Genomic DNA, 25,967 nt, shown 5'->3' on the forward strand with positions numbered 1-25,967 from the left:
TAAAAAATTAAGTGCTCCGAATTTCAATCCGTTTGAATGGGTGAGAAGATTTTATTTTTTTAATCATTTAATTCTAAAGGGTCATAATTAAATTTTGACTATAGGACTCTCGTTGGTTAGTCCTAAAAGATATTTGATTCTACAACTTTCTTAGGATTAATCAACGAGAGCCCTATAGTCAAAATTTAATTATGATCCTTTAGAATTAAATGATTAGAAAAATAAAATCTTCTCACCTATTCAAATGGATTGAAATTTGGAGCACTTAATTTTTTAACCATCTTCTCACCCATATTTTTTTATATATATATGTGTGTGCGCGAGCGCGCACGTGTACTCCTTTGATGATTTTGTAGGGTCTATTTTGGGTCTCAAAAAAATTATTCAAATCATAAGTCATTCTTGAAATATATTTTTATAGATTCTTGTAAAAAAAATATCTTAATCTGATATTCGTAAAGACTTTTTCAGTATTTGTAGGGGCCTTTTGAAAATCATTCGTATTAGAATAAATGCAATCTTCCTCACCAAACAAAACCAGACCTCCCACCTCCCCATCTCTAGAGATGCACTCCCCATCCTCCGTCACTGCTACTACCACCACCGCCACCACGATATTACTAATCCTGGGCTCGGTCGCGTTTTCATGTTACAGCCAAGAGGACGGGCGATACTTCACCTGCCTTCAGGACTTCAGTTGCGGCCAAACCATCCAAAAAGTTAGATACCCTTTTTGGGGAGATGGTCGCCCCCAATTCTGCGGCCACCCATCGTTCGGATTGAAGTGCCAAAACAACGAGTACCCAACTATCGAAATCGACAACCGGGCCTTTCGCGTGCATGACATCGATCCATCCAGCAAAAAAAAAACAATAACTCTCGCTAGCTCAGACCTCTGGGAAAGTTATTGCACTCAGGAGTTGCATAATATCACTTTGGATGACAAATTGTTCACTTATGGGCAAACCAACCGGGTCCTCTTTTTATTCTACAATTGCACGTCAGAAGCGAGGACAATTAATATTCCGTACAATTTTACGTGTGAAATAGGTGGTATAGAAAGGCTTGGGTTGTACACAAACGAGACGTTTTTCAATGGGATTGAGAATTCTCAGTACACCACGATATCGTGTAACCAGAGTGTTGAAGTGCAAGTTTTTCGGGAGACCGTGGACAAACTTTTGGAAGGATCATTGACGCTTCAAGAGGGGTTGCGCAGAGGGTTTGAGGTGGTGTATGATGCCAATAAAACCATCTGTGCGAGGTGTCAGCATTCAGGTGGGTTTTGTGGATCGGATTCGAGCGAGTTTGCTTGCCATTGCCGCGATCGTACTTATCCAGCGACCTGTCAAAGTCCTGGTACGCTGCCCCTTTTAATTTCTTGTCTGCTCATTTCAAGTCATAGGCTCTGTACAATTGACATTTAGGCTCCGTTTGTTTCGTTACAATATAAAATATTTTTCATGTAAAATATATTTTTCTGGTATTTTTGATTGGCACTTGAAAATATTTTCAAAATTCAACAAAATAGTATATAGAGAGAGAAAGGGGCTTAAACGGTGGAGAAATCTGAAAATATTGAAATTAAACGTGGGTCAAGACTGATGTGGGGCTCCGATAAATGTGGTTCACTCCTTCCTTGACCGTGGTTTGAGAATGGCTCTTGACTTCCATCTAGCCTGCACAAGGAACCACGACTAAAAGACCACACCGGAGGATCTCCGGATTGGCCCTTCGGTGCAAGGATGAGTACAATTGCTCAAAGATGAAATCCAAGAACTAGGGTTTTATAGTGTAAAAGCATGTACCTATCTAGGGTTGGCATAATGGGATATTTATAGGGCACCCTTCTCTTTAGCTTGGCCTTTAAGACTGTACATGTGCTTGTCACGCGTCGCTTGACGTCATCCTTCCGTCACGCCAGGGTTTCGTAACCGTTTATAGGGTGAACTGGCACCTCTATGTGCCCTCGTCCTTATCCAAGCTCGTAACCGTTCGGATGATGTCACAGTCATCATCATGGCTATGGTTGTTGTTCCCACGTAGGTGAGCTGGCAGCATGGCCCCCACGTTCGTTCAAGGCCGAACATGAAGCCTAACCATCAAAGGGTCGGCATGCTCAACAGATGATTCATTTCTGATTTCTAGAGAGGCTCCGCCAAACGTCGAGCAAAGCCGAGCCGAACCATCAACAAGGTTCGGATCACACGGACCGTTCATGGGAGGCTCGATGTCTGCTTGGCGCGGGCACGAGCCGTTATTTTGGCTCGCTATAACAGCCCCTCAATTCATGTCGATGCTTCAGTGTGGTTGGGATTGATACTGAGACAGGCCGAGCTTGAACCTTTTGCCGAACTAGAGATCCAAAGGAGAAGACGTGGCTGTGCCGAGCTTCCTTAGAGGCTGCAACTGCCAAAAATAAGCCCCATTTGGAAAGTGACAGGTGTCGATCATCGCGTCGGGATGTTAGATGAAAGGACGCTTTATCAAGCGAAAAGACAGTTGGCACACACAGGATTCTGAGCGGTTGTCTTGTCATCACCACGTGTCATACGTTGATTGGTCAATGGTTTGGCGGTGAGACGAAGAGGCAGGAAATTCAAACCGTTTCCCCTCCTCTATAAATAGCGAGAAGGGAGGAGAGTGAAAGTTTCTTGACATTTTTTCTCTCTAAATTCCAAAGCTTCTCTCTCTAGAAACCTCGCTCTAGCCTCTCGATCCAAGCCCAAATCTCGAATCCAGCAAAAATCTTCAGGTATGTGATTGATTGATGTTGCTCTTCTTCTTGTTCTAATTTCCATCCCATTTTCTGCACTTTTCTGTTGTTGTTTTGGGATTTTTTGTTCTGTGTGAATAGTAGAATGCTGGGGTGAACAGTGATGTTCATCCCCATTTTCAAGCTATTCTTCCTAGCCCCAATGATGGCTTGGATTGGTTGTGGCCGAACGTGCCCAACCTCTGCTTAGTTGCCGAGCCTGACTGTTTGGACTCTAGATATTTGAATGCCGAGCCCCTGACTGCGGTGAGCCAAGTAGGATAGGCAGAACCTTCTCGAACCTTCTTTCGATGTCAAGCCTTCTCATTTTGCATTTTTTCTTTTGTTTTTGTTTTTGTTAGGTCTGGCTCACCCAGTCATCGACGTCTATTTCGATTCCGAAGGCTCAGGAGGTGATTCCACTGAGTCATTGATTAGGAGAATTTTTGACAAACATAGGAACCGTGTCCAAGGCTCTTCCTCTGTTACTTCAAACATATCAGCAAATTCGAGAGTTTTCGATGACTCAAACGCCGAGTTGGAGTTTAACACCGAGCCAAAAATCAAGTTCACTGCCTCTACTGCGTCGGATTTCGAGCCTCGGCTAGGGCGCGAGGCTGAATCGAGGCTCACTTCTGGGGCTGGGGCCTTGACCTCCGAGCCGAGCGACACTAAACTGTTCGATAAAGGCCGATTATGCCCCCACGCGCATTTCTTTAGCGGCAAGCGAGGAGTACGAAGAATTTTGCCGACGGTATAATATTCCGGCCGACGTGGTCCTTAGCCGAGTTAAGAGCAAGGAGATTAAGGATAAGGCCAAGGATCATCCCGAGCATATCACCGTGCCTTTGATGGCGATTAGCGAGGCTGGACTCCGATTTCCCCTTCACCCCTTCCTAAGGGAGGTTTTGTCTAGATTTAGTCTGGCCCTGCACCATTTGGCAATAAATAGTTATAAGATTATCATGTCAGTAATCGCCCGTATCAAAAGCCAAAACCTTAACTTCTCTATCGCCGACCTGTTCCATACCTACACCATGTCTCGGCATGGCCGTACTGGGCAGCGGTATTTGACAACCCGTCCGAGGATGGATCCGCTGATCACTGGTCTTCCGGACACCGACAAGTGGGCAGATTTCTACTTGGAGGTCCACGACAACTATGAGTTCAGCGACGAGCGGAGGCTTTACTCCATGCCGAAGATCAGTGATACCAGAGGTCTTTCGTAGTTTTGTTTTTCATGCATCTTTTTCTCTTTCGGTATTTTAATTCCTCTCCTCTGCTTGTTTTAATCATTTCTTATCTCTTGTAGCGCTCGGTCCCATTTCAAAGGGCTTGAACATTAACTCCACAACCAAGCATTGAGAGATTCTATTGGTGTAAGCCTGCTGAGATGCCCCTACCTTACTCGACTACGTGCCATCTTACAAGGGGGTGCTCAGGAAAAAGGACAAGAGGAAGGAAGGAGAACCGAGCAGAAGAAAGAAAGGCGCTCTATCGGGTACTGATGGGGCCAAGAAGGGGCCGAAGTAGCCGAGGGTGAGGCTTCCAACATTCAGGAAAAACGTGAAATTCTGGTTTGGCCCCCTGAAGCCGAGCAACGTCAAGGAGCCAATTCTTCTGTGGCTTAACTTGCTGCTTTAGTCTATCGATCCCTCTGCCGAAGACATGTAGAGAAGGAATATTGCGCGGCTGGTCATCCCTACCTGCACTTCCATTCCGCTTGGTCAAGGGATCCTCCGAACTCCCAAAGGGAAAAAAGGCAAAAGACTACACAAGTCTCTGCCCCTCCGAGTAGCTCTCAGCCTGTCCAACCTGAGGATCTACATGTCCCAACGCCAAGCGTGAACGTCCTCGAGCTTCACCTCGAGACCCGGGAACCCCTGCGAAGGCTGTCATTGGCGGGAGTTTAGCCCTTCCTACGTTGGTCCTAACGGTAGGGTCGTACTTCTCAACGATTCAGTGAAGGCCGAGCTTGGTCTCGCCGTTACTCTGCTGAAAGTTTTGGCCTTGTCGAGGGATGTTGACCAGGTTCCTTCTGAGCTTTTTCTGGGCCTCGGCAAGATGTGCTCCCACTTAGTGCAGGTATCCCCTTTTACTTGGTTATTTTCTCATTTCCTTTATGTTTCGTCGGTGTCTGACTTTCTGGTTTACCAGACCTGTCAAGCTGCTCTGAAGGCTTATGACAAGGCAACGAAGGTGGCCACCGAGCAGGAGCGTTACAAGAATGACCAAGATGTGGCTCGACAAAAGGGGAAGAACTTGAAGCAGCAGGCTAGAACTGCGGGTGCCAAGGCCGACAGATTAAGGAAGGAGCTTGCCGATGCGAAAAGCGCAACTGAAATCGCCTGGGGAGAGGTTAAAGATGAAGGAGGAGGAGAAGGAAAAGTTGAAGGCTGTCGATCTTAAGGGCTACGAGGCCGGCATCATCCAAGATTCACAAGAATACATGAGGGTGGTGCACAGAATGGTGAACGATGAGCTTGAGGCGAGGTTGCCTGATTTCTACCGACTTGGCTGTGCTTCTAAAGCCAAGTAGAAGGCTGGGGTGATGGCGATCGAGCCAGGGGTTGGCTTACTTAACTAGCTTCCCGAGCCCGTCATTCCAGACCTTGAGCTGTAATACACCGAAGAGGAGTGCCAGTCGTTGCCTCTCAAGGATGAAAAAGATGAAGAGATGGCAGACGGGGCAACAACCGAGGATCGGAGAGAGTTTGGAGGTAACGCTACCGAGGGAGGTGGTCGAGACAGATCTGCCGAGGCCGAGGTCTAGGATAGAATTGCTGAAGATGAGATTCATGTTGAAATTGATTAAGTTGAGGAGAACACCCTTTGCAGGCGCCGAAGCTAGGTTGATCGGTTGCTTTAGTTGAAAACCCTTTAATCTTTTCAGAAATTTCTCCCAAGTTTTTTTTTGTTTTCAAGTACTTAAACTTGTATTTGGACTGGACGGCTCCGAACATCAGGAGTTTGCCATACCAGGTGTAATAGTTAAATTTAGGAATTTTGCCGAGCCATTGGCATATCTGTCTTTCGCTGTAATAGTTTGAAGGAGGGTAGCACCGAACGGTTTACCACGTCGTGCCTCCTTTGTCACGCCCTTGATTTTCAACATAAATAACAACCATTTTCAATAAATACAACCAATACCGATGTACCGATAATACCCAAATGACTTATTTTCCCCAGTTCTCAAAGTTAAAAAAATTTAAAAGTTACAATCCTGGCTCGAAGCCCCGAGTTATACAAATACCAAAATAATATTACAGTTTTCATTATTCATTCTTTCAAATACTACTTTCAAATAAAATATAAATTCAACTCTTCCTTTATACCTCCGAGACACATGAACAACAAGCACGAGATGCACGCCATGCCGACTTCCTTGTTTTTTTACCTGAAAATGATAGGTTGAACTACACTAGCCCAGTAGAAAAACCTATACTCAAGTTATATGAAAATGCAATAACACATAGACCAAACGCGAATGAGACTCAACAAGCGAACATGAGATACAAAAGGGGTTACCAAAATGAACTAACAAATTTAGACTTCGGGATTCTGGACATCTTAGAGATAACCCTAACCATTCACACGTCAACTAGAAGTAGCATTAAGACTCATATCAATCAACAAACAACAACAATAGTTCAACCATCAAATAACTTTTTCAATGAATGCCATAAACCACTTCCTTTTTCATACCATCCACCATAGAGCCCCATTTCATAAAACTTTCCTTTTTGATTTCCAAAAAACAATTTAGAGAAAACTTAAGACCATCATAGGTCAAGCTCCGTTGATTCGAGCTTGAATGCTGGAGTCTATTGATTTGTGCCCAAATACCGGATCCGTTGATTCGCTCAAGAATACCGAAGGATTTTTATAAAAAAATCCTCTTTTTAAAACAAAATTTATTTCTTTAATAAAACCTCAATAGAGTCAACCTTTCATTCACTTTTTTAGCAGCGACAATCTTAATAAACAAACAATCCAAACGTTAACATAAATGTCTAAGTCAACCATAATTCTCTTCATCAAGCGAGACATTCAACTGTGATACCACCCCTTGCGTCACATTGAATTCTCTCCACCTGGGTTTCTGCATTACCACACCTTGCATTACGAGCCCTCTAGAGTCTCCGCATTACCACATCTTGCGTTGCAGGACCCTCAATTTAAAATTATCAACTCAGACATACACACATGCATGATCAATCCGAATACAAGAAGACAACATTTTCCCAGTTCACCTTCTTTCATTTACTGCTATGCATTGCATTACAAACTTACAAACATGTCCGATCGGATCATTGAACAAGCATCATGTCCATCCATAACACTCACCTTATTATCCCTTATAGCCCATAGTACTATTATTAACCTTACGGTACATCCTCTACCCAACGACACTCATATCATACTCTAACGAGTACCAAGAGACAAGATTGAATAATGAGTCATTAAGACACAAGCAATCATACTCAAGAGTGACTCAAACGTGTTCTAATCATGTAAAGAGTCATAATACGGAACGAAAACAATCTTAGGAGTAGCCACAGACATCGAGAAACTGACACACCTCTACTCAAATGGTAATAACTTTCTGTGTACTAAGATTGTTTAGATGATTCCCATCGCAAATGAAAGCTGACTTCAAGACCTTCGATTCGATATAAAATTCGCATGAAACGGACATCGGACGAAGAAGTTATGACCGTTTAAAGTTTGCTGAAATTCAGAAAACGGGCTGAAATTTTCAGATTCGACCGAAACGCAAAACCCAATCTCAAGCACGAAACCAAGCACGATCTAGGTACATAAACATCACATAAACGTATAACAAGGGTAAGAAATCCCAGCCAAAATGGGTTTTGAGCAAAACCCTAAGTCTACCAGGTGGATTAAGCCCAAATCTTTCAAGAACAAGCTTCTCCCAAGCTTTGCTACAAGATCTAGGTAAATATAACCCAAAAATAAAATAAACAAGCAAGGATCAACAAGTTTTTAAGAGGAGAGAGAGAAAAACGTGATTGAAAGCCAAGAAGTGTGAGCAGGAACACAAAACTTACCCATTGTTCACCAAATGCAAGATTCAAGTGATTTGAGGTTGGAAACCCTTGGATCTTGAAGATTTGAGATTGAAATCAAAAGATTTGGGTGAGATTGGAGTTGCGTAGGTGAGAGGGGGTGTTTCTAGATCTATTTCGTGGGTTTGGATGTGAAAAATGACAAAAGGGGGTATTTATAGAAGTCCAAAAAGCATGCTGAAAATTACAGAAAAACACAGCATGTACCGGTACTGGGCAACTCCCAGTACCGGTTCATAAACCCAAAAATACCCAAAAAAACACAACTTCTGGACTCCATGTACTGGAGCTGGGCAACAGCCAGTACCGGTTCAAGCTGGACAAAAAATGAATTTTTTTGCAACGGTCACCGAATAAAACCCTACTTGCTACCAACACTTCCAAACATCAATTCAACCTCAAAATACAATATTCCACGTATTTAAATGATTAAAGAAAATAAAATGATTTACGAGTCTCTACATCCTTGATAGGAATTTTCCAGCACATGGTATTTTTCCAATGCCTTAGAAATCTTTTGAATTCTCAGAAATATTTCAATGCTTTAGAAATACTTCGATGCCTTAGAAATACTTGAATGCCTTATAAATATTTCAATGTGTTTGCTGAAGGTTTTTAAGCCTTGACTTTGTTTGCATGCTTTCTTAGAAATCATTGACTTGTGATAGCCCCTAGTTTGGATTAGGGCTCGGCTAAAGTGTCAGTCCTATGCCGAAGTAAGAGAATTTTAAGTAAATGTTGATCTGTGAGGTTGTGGTTTTGCTCAATTCAAAGATGAACATAACCAAACGAAAAATCAACCGTTAGTTTAATTGCTAGGTTTTTACCGAACTTCAAGCCGTTCGGATTATAAGTCAAAAGCCCCAATTTGGATTTAAGCTCAGGAGACTCAAGGTCTGATTGTGCTTTTGATGGCTGTCGGGAAAGCCTAAGCGATGGCCAGATGGTCGAACTGTGCGACTGAAGTCGAATGTTAAACAAAGTAAAGATACATATAAAAGAATTTACTCATTGGACAAAAGTGGAGCTTTTCATTGCCTTTGGAAATTACTCAAACGATTACAAAGTTTAATAAGTAAAAACAGATAATGGCCGAGGTGTACTCAGGTTGAGCTACTGTCCCTATGGACTTCTTGGAAAAAACTGGGAGATGGGATAGATAAATTCGAGGCTTCTTCAGAGGTAAGCCTTTCTCAAGTTCTGGGCATTCCATGGATTTTCAATCTCTCTGCCATTCTTGTCTTCCAACTTATAAGAGCCTCCACCAACGTCCTTCACCACTCTATAGGGTCCTCCCAGTAGGGCTTAAACTTGGTTTTCTCATTGGCGCAGACCACTTTGTGATTCGTACATTGCGGTCGTAGCCCTGAGCGACCTCTTGCTGGTAGTTAGCTAACTTAAGCTGGGCTTCATCTCTTTTCTCTTCGGCCACGATGAGCTTGGCTTCTACCGCCTTATCATTTGTCTGAGGGTTGAACGTTTTAGTGCGAAAGGTCAGGAACCTTGATTCGAGGGGAATGACTACCTCCATGCCTGAAGGCCATGGCAAATGGAGTTTGATCGGTGGAGCATCTTAGGGTAGAGCAGTAGGCCCAAAGGATGCGAAGAAGCTCTTCGGCCAACCGACCACGTTTAGAGTCAAGTCTTCGCTTGATGCCTGCACAAACGGTCTTGTTGGTTGCCTCAGCTTGGCCGTTCCCTTTCGGATACGACGGTGTGGAGTTGAAGAATCTGATTCCGAACTCGGCGCACAATCCTCACTACAACAAAATTAGGTTCTGCCGATGCAAAAAAGTTGTCGGCAAAGAGTTTCACCAACGTAAGACCTTGCGTCAGCAAGTCGTCGACGTTGCTATGTCTGCAATAGTTTTTGCTGACGCAAACTGCTTGTGTCGACAAAAAGGAATGGATTTGGCAACACAAGTTGGCATCGGCGAAAGTGCATTTAATCTGGGATAATATAGCACCTTTGGCGACAAACTTTGCATCAGCGAAAGTGCATTTAATCTGGGATAATATAGCACCTTTGGCGACTAACTTTGCATCGGCAAAAAAACTTTAAATATAGTGGATATATTTTTTACTAAATCTGTTTTTCCCTATAAACTGATATCATGCATTTATCCATTCATAATTATCAGTAACTTGTAAATACATTTATCCCATCCAAACTCATTCAGAAGTTCATCAAAATCAATAGATAGGTCATTCTAATACCTTTAAATATATCGCAATCCAAAAACCAACTATCCAACCATCCAGAATATTACAGCCAAATGATTATCCCAAACTTATATAAACATCCAAAATACAACCAAAAGATAACTCCACCTGCCATGTATCCAAAAACTAGTACTCCACCTACCATGTCTCCACATATTTACTTCACCAGCCATGTCTTCAAAAACTAGTACTCCACCTGCCATGTCTCCAAAAACTAGTACTCCACCTGCCATGTCTCCACAAATTTACTCCACCCGCCATGTCTCCAAAAACTAATCTAGATGTCTATGCATACAAAAAAATTCAACAGTAATCACCTACCATAGTTGAATCAAACGTAATATCCAAAAAACCCATTCAAAACAACTAAAGTTAGCACGTTCGACCTCCATTTAAGTCAAAATTCCATCTTCTTGTCCAATCGAAGTGTCTTCTCCATTTTCATTACTTGAAATCAATCCCGGAATGGTGGCTGGATCAACTCCATTCTTTGTAGCCATGAAGAGCATCATGGTTTCAAATTTTTTAGCATAATTAGCTATGAGTTTTGCTTGATCAGCCACGACTTCTTTAAGAGCAACTACCTCGGAATTTGGGACTGCTTGAGAATGTGTAACATATGTGCTCTTGCGAATTCCATATCCCTTCAAGTAGCCCGATCTCTTCCCAAGCACATCAATGGAAACTTGTACCTCAGATTGAGAATTTGTGACACCGGGTTGCGACTGCTCAACTAGCTTTTTAGCAATCGTATCCTACATCAATTTGAATTAGTTAGCATATTACATGTATATGTAGAAATTTACATTCGGCAATCTATTTCTGATCGGTAGTCTACCAACAAAGAAAATATGTTTGAAGCAAAATCAAGACTATCCTATGTTGATCTTCAAAGGTTTGACAGTAAGCATATCAAGAGAGATCGTCTCAAGTGATTTTGTTCATGCAGCAAACAAAGTAGTACAAATTTTTTGGCAATTCATCAATCATTTGTCAACTACTCCCTAAATATAAACATATACCCACGATCATATAACGTTGCTCTTAGTTTGAAATAATGCAAATTGCCAAGTGAGTTAACAGGAATTAACCCTGTAGTAGCACTGTTAATTTCTAAGAACATGTAAGGTCTTTTGTTAGCAGTTCACTTAGGCCATTATCGGCATATATAAGAACCTGCATTTGCGCAATCAAAGACTATTAAAAGGAAACACAGTGAAGCCCACAAAACTGTTTCAGTTTAGTGTTTTTTTTTTTTTTTGTGAACATCAAAAAACAACCTTGTCTTAATCTTTGGAATAAATTACAAAAACTATAAAGGGAAACACGGCAAAAGCATCACTGCACCTAACAGCTTTGAAGCATGCAGATCTGGCCTTCATAGAGGGCAAAACATGCCACACTAAAGGGAAATCAAGATGAAGCAACAAAAACAGAGCAGATATGGAACACAATAAACTGAGCAGATCGATGTAGTAGAATTTAGTAAAGTTCATACGTACATGAACTTCCTTAGCCTTGTCGTTTATCTATACTTCCTCCCCATGTCGATGACGTATGTGTGTGTCCTTGAACCTCTCCAGAAAAGACTGCTCTCTTCTTTCTTTTTTTACCTATAATTTAATTTGCATTTCTCCTTAACATTAGAATAAGCAAGTTTATAATTTAAAAAAGAAGAAGAAGATAACTACAAAGTCATACTTACAAACTTGGATGCTCGTGCTACAAATGATTGGGAGCTGCTAGTATGGTTATATTTCAATGATTTTCGTGCATTTTTCCCTCTCTTAGGCTTCTTCTGCGAAAAATCATAAAATAGACTTGTCGAGAACAAGCCAATGGGATCTTACATGTTCTGTTACTTCCACATCTTTCTACTAATTTATGCATCTATGGTAATGTCTATTATATACTAAAAAAGGACAAAGATTACCTTAAAAGCTTTTTTCCGCCACACTTTCTTAATCATGAATTTCCAGTCCTCTGGATTATAGGGATATAATGGATGGTTTTTGGGGTCAGACACCTCCTTCTTGATCACTTTGTAGTGACTGTGTAGCGTGCACTTCCACTCTCTATACAAAGCTTGGCACTTACCGTCGATGATGTGCCTAAGAACCATATCGTTCTTATAGTCACCAAGTCCAAATGTTTGCTGTAAGGACACGACTAAGTTTAATATAAGTTGGTAGGTGAGTGAATTAAATGGATAATGCATTAAAAGAGTAACAAAAATGCAAATTACCCCAACACGCAGAATAATAGATTCTTTGATCCCAAAATCAATATCTCTCCAGCCAATGTCTCGAACTGGAGCATGAGATTGAATACTCTCCCCAATAGCATAAGCCACGGAAGTTGCATAATCTCCAACTATTGCCATTGCTTCGCGATCTATTTCAACGGGAATGGGATGACCAAGCTTTTTCCTTTCCTTATCCACATTTATCCCTCTAGTAGGACCTCGTACATGCTTCTTACTTGGGATTAAGGTGGACCCTATTAATTAGAAAGACCATAATGCAATTTTAACTTAGTTTGAAAAAAAAAGTTCCAGCATACACGGACATAATTACAACTTGTAAATCAAATTTACGGCAAGTCAAGATCATATAGTAGAGTTTCAGCATCTATATGTAAAGTGTCATTGCTAAAATAAACTCCAGCATTTCCAAATTGCATGCATATGAGAGAGGGAATAAAATAGACGGACGCAATTTTGGCTTATAACACATATTTCAGCTTATAAGTAATCAGTTTCACAAATAAAAATTGACATGATATATAATTTCTCACCCGTGCTGCCCCAGACATTAGGCAGGCAAGAATACTGGTTGGTCTCATCGGTAGGTGAGGTGGGGAGTTCAGAAGGTTGGGCAACCATCACAGACATGCCTCAGCATGATTAGCCGTAGGTTCAGTTGGCAGAGATGAGGTTGCTCCAGGAATTCTTTGTGATTTTCTCAAAGCTTGAGTAGCTGAAGTGCTTCTCTTTTCTCTTGGACTCATAACTTTTGCCTAAAATTTAAAAACAAAAGAATTAAAAAGGATTGCAACTATAATACAATATATGAATTCCCAAAAAAAAAAAAAAAAAAGGATTGCAACTATAAGAGTAATCATTTGCAAATATTACCTTTTTAGCTTGAGACCTAGAAGACTCATCATTGTCACTGCAGGAACTTAGAATTTCTACACCTTCGGGTGGTATATAATTAGGATCAGCACCATGGCCCACCTTGTTGTTCCCCTCTTTAGTGCTTTTACCACTTGCTTTTGCTTTTGAACCAAACAATGACATTGCCATGCTCTTCAACCTAGCAGGATCTATCCCTACAGCCTCTAATTCTTTTAAGTTATGTTTAATAGTTTCTTGCCTTTCCTTTTCAATTTCTGTCAGCATCTAGAAATCCAATAACTATTGTTAGAATCTAGAAATTCATCAACAAGATACCACCACTTCTATTAGAAAAAGGTTAAAATTCAGCAATAACAACATTTCGTCGCATTTATATTGTAAAATAAACACACTACACTACAATGATTCTTAAGAGACTTCCAATACTCATAATCAGAACAATGCAAAGAACACGATCTGTCCAAAAGATTCAATGCATTTAGGACATTTTTGTAAGTGAGCCTTTTCCTTCCAAAATAACACACAATCCATTGGGCATGCGTGGATGAACTCATATCCCAAGCTCAAATCACGTAATAGCTTCTTGCACTCGTTAATTGACTTCGGAACTACATGCCTTTCAGGTAAGGACTGGCTTATTTTCGCCAAATTCTCGTTGAAAGATTGATTGCTCCACCCACTTTCTACCTTCACTTGTAACATCTCAATGACTAAGGCTAATAAGGTATCTGACTTTTTGCAACCTGGGTACAAGCTATGTTGGGCGGCCTCTAATAATTTTTCAAAGTCTCTCACATCCTCCCTCTCTATGGTATCACTACCCATGTTCCCCTTATAGTGGTCTTCTATCAATTGCTCATATTCATCACCTCTATCCTCATTGTATTCATCCTCGCTATCATCTTGCTCATCGGGTTCAGGAAGTTCACCATGTAATAACTGGGTCGTATAAGACACCATCATCATATCCCCCATATAAGCAAATGAGTTCTCACAATATCATAATCATTCTTATAATAGTTATGACAATTAGTACATGGGCACTTTATCTCCACCTCCCCACTCAAATGTGCCTTTACAAATTCAATAAACGAGTCCACCCCGTTAACATAGGCTGGACAAAATCTATCAGAAAGAAGCATCCAACTTTTGTCCAATTCTAGTCACATAAAATGTTTAAGGCATGTTATTTGATATCAGTTTAAACTTTAGAAAAACAAAAGAGAACTAAGTGGGAGAGTGAAAAGGGGAGGACCAAAATCCAATGTTACTATACACTAAGAATACCGTACCTTCTTCGCAAAAGATTTGGTCGAAGTTGTTTTCTTCGATTTCGGCCAATCTGCAAGGCATTACAGAGGCCAACCAAAAAAAAGAAAACAGATTCAGTAAATGCAGATAATGCATACCACATTCCAAAAAGAGAGAATCCAAAACCTGAAATCAATCATTCCAATAGCAGATTAATAGGACTACTGCATTACAAATACGAAATCCTAACTGCAGATTCAAAGAACTGACATTTAACAAGGCATTCAACTGCAAATTTCATGATGTGGTTCAAGAGATTATTGTTGCTATTTTTGTAAGCTGTGATTAACGCCTTGTGTCTTTATTGCAATGCTTTATGCTTTTGTTAGTTTTGTAATTGGTTGAAGTGTGGCGTCCATTATGTAAAGGGCTTTGCCCTATTATTTAAGAAAGGAAAAGTGTGAGAGAGTGGGTAGAATGAGCTGCCCCATTTCGTGAGATCAAGACTGAGCAGCCCCCACCTTTCACATTCATTACCCCTGTTTCTGCCGATTGAATAGGCAGTCCAATTCCTCTCCATTTTCTGTTTTTTTCTTTTCACTAAAAATCAAAGTTTGGCTAGGAAAATGCCAACATGATTCAGTTTCGATATAGTGCAATTCAGAAAATGAAGCTAAGGTCTGATAAGTTCAAAGCCAAGTCACAAACAAAGCTCAAAATGTGGTTCAAAACCAGTCAAAAAACAGGCTATGCCCATCAACATGAATAGCAACTATAACTAAAATGCAAAAGCATGAATAGCAATTGAAACTGCAAAAGCACACCAGACAAAAACCAAGTTCATAAAAAACTCAACTCTAAATTAGGTAAAAGCCAAAACTTAGAGAAATAGGTAATGTTAGAATTAGGAAAAAGCCACAAACTGATACGACCCTATTTTTGGGTAAAATATACCAACTTTTTTGGGACTAACCAAAACCCTACCCCTTTCTTCCACCTTTTAGTTAAAATAATATGAAAGCAAAAAAAAAAAAACAAAACAAAACCCTACCCCTTTCTTCCGCCTTTAGTTAAAAAATGCAGAAAACCCACAACCCTACCCCTATTTCCCACCTTTTAGTTAAAAAATACAGAAAACCCACAACCCTACCCCTTTCTTCCACCTTTCAGTAAAAATTAATTCGAAAAAACCAAAAGCCTAGCTGCCCCTTCCTTTTGGTAACTGTGAAGATTGATAAAGCTCAAACAAGGATTACGACAGGCCTTTGCCAAAACAAGAAGAAAACATAACCTATCAGCACAAAGTTATACACAAAGGGGTCTTCTTTGCTCAGAGAGAATCAGGAGAGAGAGTATTGAAATTCCTGTCAAATGTCTGAATCTAAATCAACGCACTAGACCCATGCATGGCGGCGAAAGGTCAAGGAATCCAACCCGTCGTGTCTCCTGGCCAAATGGCGCACCGACGACCACCCACCGCCGTGCAAAGCCCCAAAATTTTGCCCCAATTCTAGGTCCAAAATGTAAACTGAAAATTGATCAATAGATGTTCTTCGAAGAGAGAATCAGGAAGGAAGGAAGGAAGGAGAGAGAGAGAGAGAGAGAGAGAGAGAGAGAGAGAGAGAGAGAGAGAGAGAGAGACCTGGTAACGAGATCTAGAGACGGCGCTGCATCATCTCAGAGTGAATGGAGAGAGTATAAAAGGCGTTGCCTTCGTATTCTCTCTTTATATCCGAACCCGGAATTTAAAAAAAAAACAAAAACAATTACAGTAGTACTTCAATGATACTATGGCCGTTTTTAGATGTATTGCTTAAAAAATGTAGCGCCAAACATGGCGCCAAATAAATTTGGGGGACTTAAATTATTTTGGAGAATCAACACCAAAATAATTAAACACCCTCGTATCACGCAGTACGGACAAATTCTAAGCTTAATTAGCCAATTATATTTTAATAATGGTTGATTTGAACCATTAGAATTTCCCGTCTTACTGATTCCATCATTATCACCAAAATCGAGGATCATCGGATATCAGCCACTGCCTGATCGGACAACATTTGGTGCATTCCGAGGCATTAGACAATAAGATTGCAATACTCGACCCCCACATGAGTCTTTTTTTTTCAATCAAACCATCCATCTTTTACATATTATGGAATATATCATTCGTACCAAGAACAAAATTAATCAGGTATCGCTACATACTTGATCGGATAGAAAAACCCATTCAGTTAATCAAATTATGTCTCGATAAGAAGCTTTCTAAACCCAATCAAGACAAATTTTTACGAGAAAGATAGAAACAACAAGAAAAATAAAATCAACGGTCTGGATCATCCTAATTATGTCACAGTCGAATGACCATCGTACATTTAAGTATAGTATGAGTCTTAGTTTGTTAACAATTACATTGAATATATAGAATTTAAAGGTCACTACCAACTCAATTTTTACAGCGGTCGATCTGAACCGTTAGCATTTCACGTCTCACAGATTCCATCATTGTCACCAAAATTGGAAATCATCGAATACCAGCAACCGCTTGATCAGACAATATTTGATGCATCTTGATCATTAAAGTATTAGATTGCAAGACCCGACCCCAACCAGAGACTTTATTTTGCGATCTAAATGTCTATGTTTTACATATTATGGAGTTCATCAATCTTACGTACCAAGAATGAAGTTGATCGGGTATCGCTACACATTTGATCAGACGATAACTATCATCCAAAAACCAAATTGAGTACCAATGCAAGAAGCTTTCTAAACCTGATCGAGTCAAATTTTTACAATAATTATTTTATCAATAAGCACAATGAAATCAACGGTCTCGATTGTTAAAATGGTTTTGTCTTATTGAGTTCCTCTAAATAATTGTATCGAAGTTTATTAAAATATGAATTACATATAATAAAATTAGACATTGTGAAGGCTTTTGGCGACACAGTAAGGTTGTTGCTGAACATTTTGACTTAGAGCCAAAAGAAAGGTTGAGGGCGGCAAATATTCCCGCCAAAAAATTTGCGTTTCAGCGACGCAAGTTGCGTCGCCGAATGTGAAGCCTTTTGCCGACATCAAATGTGTCGCCAAATTTTCCCTTCGCCGATGCAACTTGCGTCGCCGAATGTGAAGACTTTCGCCGACATCAAAGTGTGTAGCCGATATATACCCAACGTCGATGCACTTTTAGTTGTATCACCAATCCTTGCCACCAAATGTGAAAACTATTGGCGACATCAAAGTGTGTTGCCAATACATACCCAAGGGTGACGCATTTGTTGTTATGTCGCCAATCCTTGTCGCCAAAAGGCAAATTTGTTGTAGTCCTGTGAGCTCTTTGCCAACGAACTGAGACCCATTATCGAAAACTATCGCATAGGAGACGCCGAACCTGGTGACTATGTTTTGCCAAACAAATCTTCATACATTGGCCTCTGTAGTGGTTACCAATGGTTCGGCTTCAACCCATTTCAAGAAGTAATCAGTGGCGGTTATAAGAAATTTGAACTCTCCCAGAGCAATAGGGAGCTTTCCAACAATGTCAAGGCCCCATTGAGCGAATGGCCATGGGCTCGTGATTGGCTTGAGTGCTTGAGCTGGCTATTTTGGGATGGGTGAGAAAAGTTGGCATGGTCGGCATTTCTTCACAACTTATTCGCAATCCTTCTTCATACAAAAATAACCTTGACTTAAGGCCCTTTGGCAGAATGAGCGGCCGCTAGAATAACAATCACAGTTGCCAGAGTGGAGCTCGGTTAAGATGGCTGGAACTTCAGTGGGATAAATAACGCAGAGGTACGGCCCAGTGAAACTCTTTCTGTAAAGCTGGCTGCTGTCTGAGATACAATAATACGCCACCTTGCTCTGTATATGATGGGCCTCCTTTTTGTCTTTTGGAAGTGCATCATTTTTCAAGAATGCAACAATTTCATCCATCCAACTAGGGCTGAGCTCAATGCTGAGGATTTCTCCCGTCGCGTTGAAGCTCGGTGCATCTATCTCCCCGAGACTAATGGTCTGCTATTCAGATGCTTTACTTACCGAGGCGAGGCTTGCTAAAGCGTCGGCATGTGCATTGTTCTCTCGGTTGATCTTCTCTATATGGAACCCTTTGAAGTGGCTGATTAGCTATAAAGCGATAACTTGATACTTCAACATTCTGGGGTCCCGAGCCTCATAATCTCTCGTAACTTGGTTGACAATCAATTATGAGTCACAAAAGACATGCGGCGGTGCAAAGTCCGACAAGGAGGGCTTCATACTCGGCCTCGTTGTTGGTGGCCGAGAAGTTGATTGTGATTACGCTCTCATGTAGGATGCCGCAGAGGGTTACGAGGATGACCCTCGCACTAGCTCCATTATTGTTTGATGCCCCGTCTACGTGTAGTTTTCAGACATCACCACTAAAGAGTTTTCAAGTCTTCCTGGTCTCACTTTGTTCCAGCATATCATAATTAGGCCGAACCAAAGCCTCCTCGTTCAAACTTCCTGGGGTGAACTCCGTGATGAAATCTGCTAACACTAGCGCTTTAATAGCAGTCCTTGGCTCGAAATGAATATCAAAATTAGTAAGCTCAACGGCCCATTATGAGACTCGGCTTGAAAGATCTGCTTTTCTGAGGAGATTCTTGAGGGGAAACTGGGTTAAGACTATGATTGAGTGCTCTTGGAAGTATGGGAGGAGCTTCCAAGCGGATGTGACCAGAGCGAGGATAAGCTTTCCCAAGGGTAGATATCTTGTTTATGCTAGCAGTAAGGTACGGCTGGTGAAATAAATTGGCTGGTCTTCCGAGCCTTCTCGACTTACCAAGGCCGAACTAACGGCATGGGGAAAGACTACCAAATAAAGATAGAGATCTTCAAATGGCTTGGGCTTTACAAGGACTAGTGCCGAGCCCAGGTAAGTTTTCAATTTGGTGAGAGCCACATCATATTCTTCTGTCCACTTAAAACTCTGTCGGCTCTTTTTCTTTAGTGCCTAGAAAAACACGTGGCACTTGTCCGACGAGTGACTAATAAACGTATTAAGGGCTGCGGCCATCCCTGTCAACTTTTGGATTTCTATAGGAGTGCTTGGCGCCATTAACTATTGAACGGTCGCAATCTGATTGGAATCGGCCTCAATGCCTACCCGTATGACTAAGTATCCCAGGAACTTGCCCGAACCAACGCCAAAAGCGCACTTCTCAGCATTCAGCCGTAGCTTAAACTTTTTCAAGATGGCAAATACCTCAGCCAAGTGGGCGAGGTGGTTCTCTGCTTTAATACTTTTTACCACCATATCATTGATGTAAACTTCCGTGATTTCCCCGATAAGCAAGCCGAACAACAGATAGACCACCCTTTGAAAGGTGGTCCCAGCATTCTTTAGACCGAATGGCATGACGTGATAGCAATAGAGACCTTTTGGAGTGATGAAAGCTATTTTTTTCATGTCATCAGGATCGATGGCTATTTGGTGATATCCTCGGTAGGCATCCATAAAGCTAAGCTAAGTGTGGCCAGCTGTTGAGTCTACTAATTGATCAATCTTTGGAAGGGGGAGACAGTCTTTTGGACATGCATCATTCAAGTTGGTGTAGTCCGCACAGACTCTTTGTTTCCCATTCTTCTTTTTCACCACAACTATATTCGCAAGCCTGGTTGGATACTGCACTTCTTGGATTGCTTCTGCCTTAAGGATTCTATCAACTTCTTCGATCACCGCCTTGGCATGAATGGCTGCTGACCTTCGTGGCTTCTAGGCCGCCTCCTTGTTTACTGGTCCGTGAATGACGTTAATGACTCCTACCGGACATGGGACAGGATTGGGACCTCCAGCGTTCGGCTGTCGCCTCGAGGTCTTTGTCCAATCAATGTGATTGTCTAGAAGTCCTTGAGCCGCCAAGGTCTTCAGAAGTGCCTTGTAAGGAGAGCATGCTGTCACGCTCTCGATTTTTAGCATGAATAGTTATAACTTTAGATAATTGAAAACCTCGCGATAATAGAAATAATACCCCAAAAGATATTACAATTCCCAAATTTAAATAAACTTGTTTAACAGTTACAACATTCCAAAAATAAATGATACAGTGTAATACTATTTATTTTACAAACATATAGATGGCTCCTGAAAGCAGACTTTAAAACAAAGACACCGGTCATGCACGTCATGTCGTTGCCCCTGTGTTGTACTTGAAATGATAATAGGTTTGAGCAAACACATGCCTAGTAGAGAATTCTATGCTCAACTATATGGAATTGTGATAAATCATGCACCATGAATGAGTGAGTATAGACAGATACGCCCAAAGTATGAACGATTACCAATGAGCTGCACGCTTTGATCAAAGGATTCTATACTTCACCGGAACGTCACTAACCGTTTACTCCTCAGACTAGATACATCAATGAACTCACGTCAATCCACCTTAGTCTATAACCAATTCTAAATCATTTTATTATTCTTCGTACGATACTACAATCTTTCTCGTGTCTACAATCATCATCATCAAATCTCTTCATTACAAAATCTTTCCTTTTAATCAGATATTTCCCATTAATAATCACTAGGGTCATCTCGGGTCTATTTCCCTCAAGCGTAGGGTCACCCCGAGTCTATTTCCTCAATAATAAAAATAGCTTGGGTCACCTCGGGTCTATTTCCCTCGAGCGCAGGGTCACCCCGAGTCTATTCCCTCAATAATAGTAATCACATGGGTCACCTCGGGTCTATTTCCCTCGAGCACAGGGTCACCTCGAGTCTATTCCCTCAATAATAGTAATCACATGGGTCACCTCGGGTCTATTTTCCTCAAGCGCAGGGTCACCCCGAGTCTATTCCCTCAATAACGACCACTTGGGTCACCTTTCACACTTTTCATAATCGTCATCATTTCATAATCAACTTTATCATCAATCTATCGGTTGTACCACAAAACTTTAATCAAACCTTACATAACTCCACAAATGTGCATGTTCATGCCTTTTCATTAGTTTACAAATCCGCATCCTACATAACGTACTAAGCCCATATATATAATTTTTACAATACTCTATCCATTTGTTACTACGCTTGAACCTCATAAGGCGAGTATCAAAAGAATTGAAAGATTCGATGAGTCATGAGGACACAAGTTATTATATCATCTTAACATCATTTGGACCACTAGACACACTCACATCCACCCCGTACGTTCCCCATAATGATCCTTATAATCGATGGTACGCCTCATACACTCTATAGTACATTTTCTTCCTACTAAACACCAAGTCGTGCTAGAGCACTTAATAAGTCAATATCGTTCATCAGGCATGTCACAATATCTACTCCGACCAACCCAATGCACCAATACTATACGAGTACCACATTTACTTAATCATACACTCTTCTTTCTTAAAAAGAGGACTAAGGAATGGGAGATGATCAACGAATCATTGGAGTACGAGCAATGAGTCATTAGAGGACGAGTAACCATGCTTAGAGAGGGTTCAAAGGTGCTTTAGAAGTGTTAGAAATGATTGGGAATCAAAACGGTGAAGTTTAGAACAAAGTTGAAAAACTGCCCCTAAGTAAGCCAAAGGTATCGATACCTAGCAAAATGGTATCGATACAATTTGACCAAGAAGCATCCCAGACGCAAGGGTATCGATACCTAGGACAAATGGTATTGACCAAGAAGCATCCCAGACGCAAGGGTATTGATACCTAGGACAAATGGTATCGATAACAAGTGATTTTTTGGGTTTTGGAACACAAAGGTATCGATACCAATGCCAAATGGTATTGATACCAGCTCAGTTCAAGCAGATTTTTTACAGATTTTTGAAACTATTCTCAACAATCAAACCAACAATTTCAAGTACGATCAAAGCACAAATTCAACTCATAGGCATATAGAAAAAGCAAGAATCCCTACCTCGAAGTCGGAGAGCAAACACGCAAAGAGATCAGGCCATGCAAACCCTTGAACTCAAATTTTGAAATACACCCGCAATGCCCTCTCCTAGCCGAATCGGACAAGCTACAAGCTCAATAACGCGTAAGGAAGGTGGAATGGAGGTTGGTTTGAGTGGGTTTTGGTTGGGAGCAAGAGGGAGAGAGAGAGTGGAGAGCCGAAAGAGAGGAAGATCGGAAGAGATGAGAGAGAGTGAGATGGGAGATTTTTAGGCCCTATTTCAGAACACCTTCTTAAAAAAATAAGTACTTATTTCACATTTTCAAACTCAAAAATAATGTAAATGAAAAATAATTTTTTAATTTTTTCTACACCGTATAAAAGATCTCATCAAGATCTTTCAAACAAGATCCATATTGCTTGAAAAATTATTTGCGTAAATAATTATTTTTGAGCTTGAAATTGATTTCTTAAAAAATAAGTACTTATTTGGAGTTCGGGAATGGGCCCTTAATCTCCTACAATAAACACACCCCTTATATACTAGCATATACACAAAATACACTTGCACTCCCTCTAATTGTAATTCTATCATTCAAACCCCAAATCAATTAAACTTACCAAATTCATATTTTCCTTCGATTTCTAATATTAATGAACCTCTAAATATTTTTTGAAATTACGGGTCCTTACACATGCCATGGTGTAGTGACCAAGCTCGTTGTGGTATAAGCACCGTTTCCTACTTTATTTGTTCCCCGCCTCTGTGTTGAGCTTTGGCGGGTTTGGCCAAACGAAGAATGGTTCTCACTCTAAGGTCCTGAGGAGGAAGTAGATTGGCTCCTTAAAGACTGTTATCTCGGCGAAGTAATCATGAGCCTTTGGTGCTTTCTTGTTTTCCATATTCACGGTATTCACCTGTTTCTTTGGCTAGGTTGGTATCATAGGTTTTTGAGTCACGATTTGAGGAGTAATAACATGGAGGCTTTGGGGGACGGCAAAAGGTTGTCCTTCTTGAAGTTCTTGCTCGGCTAGGAACTCTTCGTAGGAATAGAATTGCTTAACCGTCATCATGAGCTCATTCATCCCATGATGGGCCTGAATTGCCAGTTTGTCAAGAATCTTGCTGCTCATCTCCAGTCCGTTCTTAAAATTTCTCGCCGCCCAATATTGGTCGACGCCAGGTATCTCATTAAATAGCTGCAAGTAACGCTTGACGTACTTTCAAAGTGTCTCGCCGAGCCTTTTCTTCATCTGGGCTAAAGCGTCTTCTTCTTTCGCTTGCTTGTTGCTTTTGATAAAACGGTAGTTAAAGGCTCTTTCGAGTTCCTTAAAACTATGAATTAATCTCGCTTCCAACTGGTTAAACCATAGCAAACCGAGGCGCCTAAGGCTAGAAGAGAATGCCTTACACATGATAGTGTCATCATCAATCATGCAAGAAATAGTGTTACGATAACTGATGAGGTGAGTGTAGGCCTCTGTTGTGCTAGGATCGAGCTTTTAGAACTTCAGGAGGTGTACACCAGGCTGTGGTAGGGTGGCTTGGATTTTGGCCAAGAATGGGGACTTAGTGAGCTTCTTGAGTTGGTATTCGTTGGTCGATCTGGGGGGAGCCCATCTCGATCACCCCGAGACCTTTTCGAGGTCCAGTAGTCCTTCTCTTTGTCGGTCACCTTTTCGTGTTGTCGCTGATATGTCCTCTCCCTTTTTCCGGTAAGCACTTTCTACTGATCCTCTTCGGGAAGGTTCTCTATTCGATAGACTCTACAATGGCTTGGTTGATCACCGTGCCAAACGACCACGCTAACGCTTCTTTCCCTAGGGATCTACGCCGTTTCTTGAGTCAGTTGTGCGTCCGAGATTGGCATTTTCGCGAGGCATGTCCTCAAAGCTCAGGTTGCCATCCTTCAAGATCTTTGCCGTGCCGTAGGGGACTTTCGGCTCTTACGCCCTCCTATCTCGTAAGGGATTATAGCCTGGTGGTTATCGTGCAGCTCCACGGTGTCATAATTTGCGAACCCTGCGAGTACTCGTCTCCAGCCGACAAGCCCGAGTAAAACTGCCTTCGCGTCTTCCTCCCCCGCCGCCCGCACCACTGCCGAGATGTTGATGGACCCAAGAATGTTGCTGCCTAAAGCGAGCGCTGTCCCCGGCTCGATTGTTCGTCAGTGGTGGGTCTAGCCAATCGTGGACAGAGATACGACGTGGATCCCCATTTCCAGTTAGGGGTGACCGGTTGCCTATTTCTTCATCGGCACCTTCCTTGAAAGTCAGAATGGAAGGTCGCCAGATGATCTCTTGCCTTCATTCTGGCAATTTCCATTTTGAGGATATCGATATCAGCGTTTGTCTGTTCCTGTTGCTGCTCCAGCATTTGAACATAAGCCAGAGCGTCTTCACCCATGCCCGCCAGTCGCTGAACGAAGACGTTGGGGCCAAGTGGAGTGAATCCGGGAGGGTGAAAGGGAGAGGTGGTGTTGACACCGATTTCGGAGAGAATTTGTGAGGAGAGATTTAAGGATTGAAAGGGAGGTGGTGGGCTGCCCATTTTTTCAAGCGGCAATTTGAGAGAAAGGGGGTTGCAGGAATGAGTGATTCAAAGAACGAAGGAGGAGCCGCCGTGGATCTAGAAAGAGGATTCACGTCGAGTTCACCAAATTGTGGGGCTCTAATGAATCTGGTTCACTCTTTCCTTGACTGTGGTTCAAGAATGGCTCGTGACTTCTACCTAGCCTGCACAAGGAAACACGACTAAAAGACCACACTGGAGGATCTTTGGAATGGCCCTCCGGTGCAAGGATGAGTATAGTTGCTCAGAGATACAAGCCATGAACTAAGGTTTTAAAGTGTAAAAGCATGTACCTATCTAGGGTTGGCATAATGGGGTATTTATAGGGCACCCCTCTCCTTAGCTTGGCCTTTAAGATTGTACATATGCTTGTCACGCGTCGCTTGATGTCACCCTTCCATCAGGCCAAGGTTTCATAACCATTTATAGGGTGAACTGGCACCTCCATGTGCCCTCGTCCGAGCCGTTATTTCAGCCTGCTACAACTGACAATCGAGGAAACCGAGCAGTGAGAATTGCAATAGAAGGCAGCGGATTCATTTCGGAAAATAACTTACAGAAAATTTAAGGATAAGTTATTTTTCATCCAATTGATGAAAAATATTTTATACAACCAAATATTTTATACAACCAAACACCGAAAAATAGGTAAAATATTTTACCGAAAAATATTTTACGCCCTAACAAACGGAGCCTTAGAGCAAGTTTACCAGTTGTCGTGTAAAAATGTTAGTGAACAGTGTAATTTTTTCATTTTATCTATTTACATCTTTTTCAACACCACACCAATACTATCTATTTTACCTATTTTTTATTAAAATATTATTACTTTTATTTCCCTTTTTTCTTTTCTTCTTCTTTATTACAATTAAAAGTACAAATGGGAAGAGAGAGGGTGAGACAGAGTTGTTCGGAAAATAATAAAAAGGCAGATCCTGGTGAATAGTGCGTAGCTATTTTTAGCTATCCATCCATGGAAATGTTACATTTTCTGTTTTGCTAATCTGCTGCAGTAGTGTTTTTGGATTTTATTTCTCTACTTTAACTAATTTTA

The 25,967-nt window shown here is 41.4% G+C and overlaps 2 protein-coding genes across 5 annotated transcripts in view; one reads left to right on the plus strand and one right to left on the minus strand.

The window, feature by feature from the left end:
* Positions 1-506: 506 nt before the first annotated feature.
* The window catches only part of LOC131310614 (LEAF RUST 10 DISEASE-RESISTANCE LOCUS RECEPTOR-LIKE PROTEIN KINASE-like 2.1), a 48,533-nt gene continuing 23,072 nt past the window's right edge, over positions 507-25,967 (plus strand). Inside the window, exon 1 of one of the 2 annotated variants that reach the window (XM_058337734.1) lies at positions 507-1,359. In XM_058337734.1, the coding sequence (XP_058193717.1) occupies positions 513-1,359 (847 nt within the window). In that variant the 5' untranslated portion in view covers positions 507-512. The remainder of the gene's footprint in view (positions 1,360-25,967) is intronic. The other variant, XM_058337735.1, reaches the window with a different exon arrangement.
* Positions 10,050-16,145, minus strand: LOC131310615 (uncharacterized). Of its 3 annotated transcripts, none has more exons than XM_058337737.1 (10): positions 16,101-16,145; positions 14,500-14,549; positions 13,205-13,471; positions 12,865-13,086; positions 12,314-12,567; positions 12,002-12,223; positions 11,774-11,866; positions 11,571-11,681; positions 10,295-10,823; positions 10,050-10,206 (listed from the first exon to the last, which is right to left on the minus strand). In XM_058337737.1, exons 4-8 carry the CDS (start codon positions 12,959-12,961, stop codon positions 11,598-11,600), a joined length of 750 nt encoding a protein of 249 aa, XP_058193720.1. In that variant the 5' UTR covers positions 12,962-13,086; positions 13,205-13,471; positions 14,500-14,549; positions 16,101-16,145; the 3' UTR covers positions 10,050-10,206; positions 10,295-10,823; positions 11,571-11,597. The 3 variants fall into 3 exon arrangements, with proteins under 3 accessions (XP_058193720.1, XP_058193722.1, XP_058193721.1); XM_058337739.1 differs by lacking the exon at positions 14,500-14,549 and adding an exon at positions 15,750-15,968 and having other exon boundaries at positions 16,101-16,134; XM_058337738.1 differs by lacking the exon at positions 16,101-16,145 and having other exon boundaries at positions 14,500-15,002.

This window comes from Rhododendron vialii, chromosome 12a, assembly GCF_030253575.1.
Source record: "Rhododendron vialii isolate Sample 1 chromosome 12a, ASM3025357v1".
Classification (NCBI taxonomy): domain Eukaryota; kingdom Viridiplantae; phylum Streptophyta; class Magnoliopsida; order Ericales; family Ericaceae; genus Rhododendron; species Rhododendron vialii.

What these genes read in the sequence shown, in the direction of transcription:
- LOC131310615 (XM_058337737.1), bottom strand. Translation starts at nt 12,961, where the DNA reads ATGTCTGTGATGGTTGCCCAACCTTCTGAACTCCCCACCTCACCTACC. An exon ending in TAATGTCTGGGGCAGCACGG is followed by an intron (nt 12,568 to 12,864) that starts GTGAGAAATTAT and finishes TCTAATTAATAG; the next exon opens with GGTCCACCTTAATCCCAAGT. An exon ending in GGCGGAAAAAAGCTTTTAAG is followed by an intron (nt 11,867 to 12,001) that starts GTAATCTTTGTC and finishes GATTTTTCGCAG; the next exon opens with AAGAAGCCTAAGAGAGGGAA.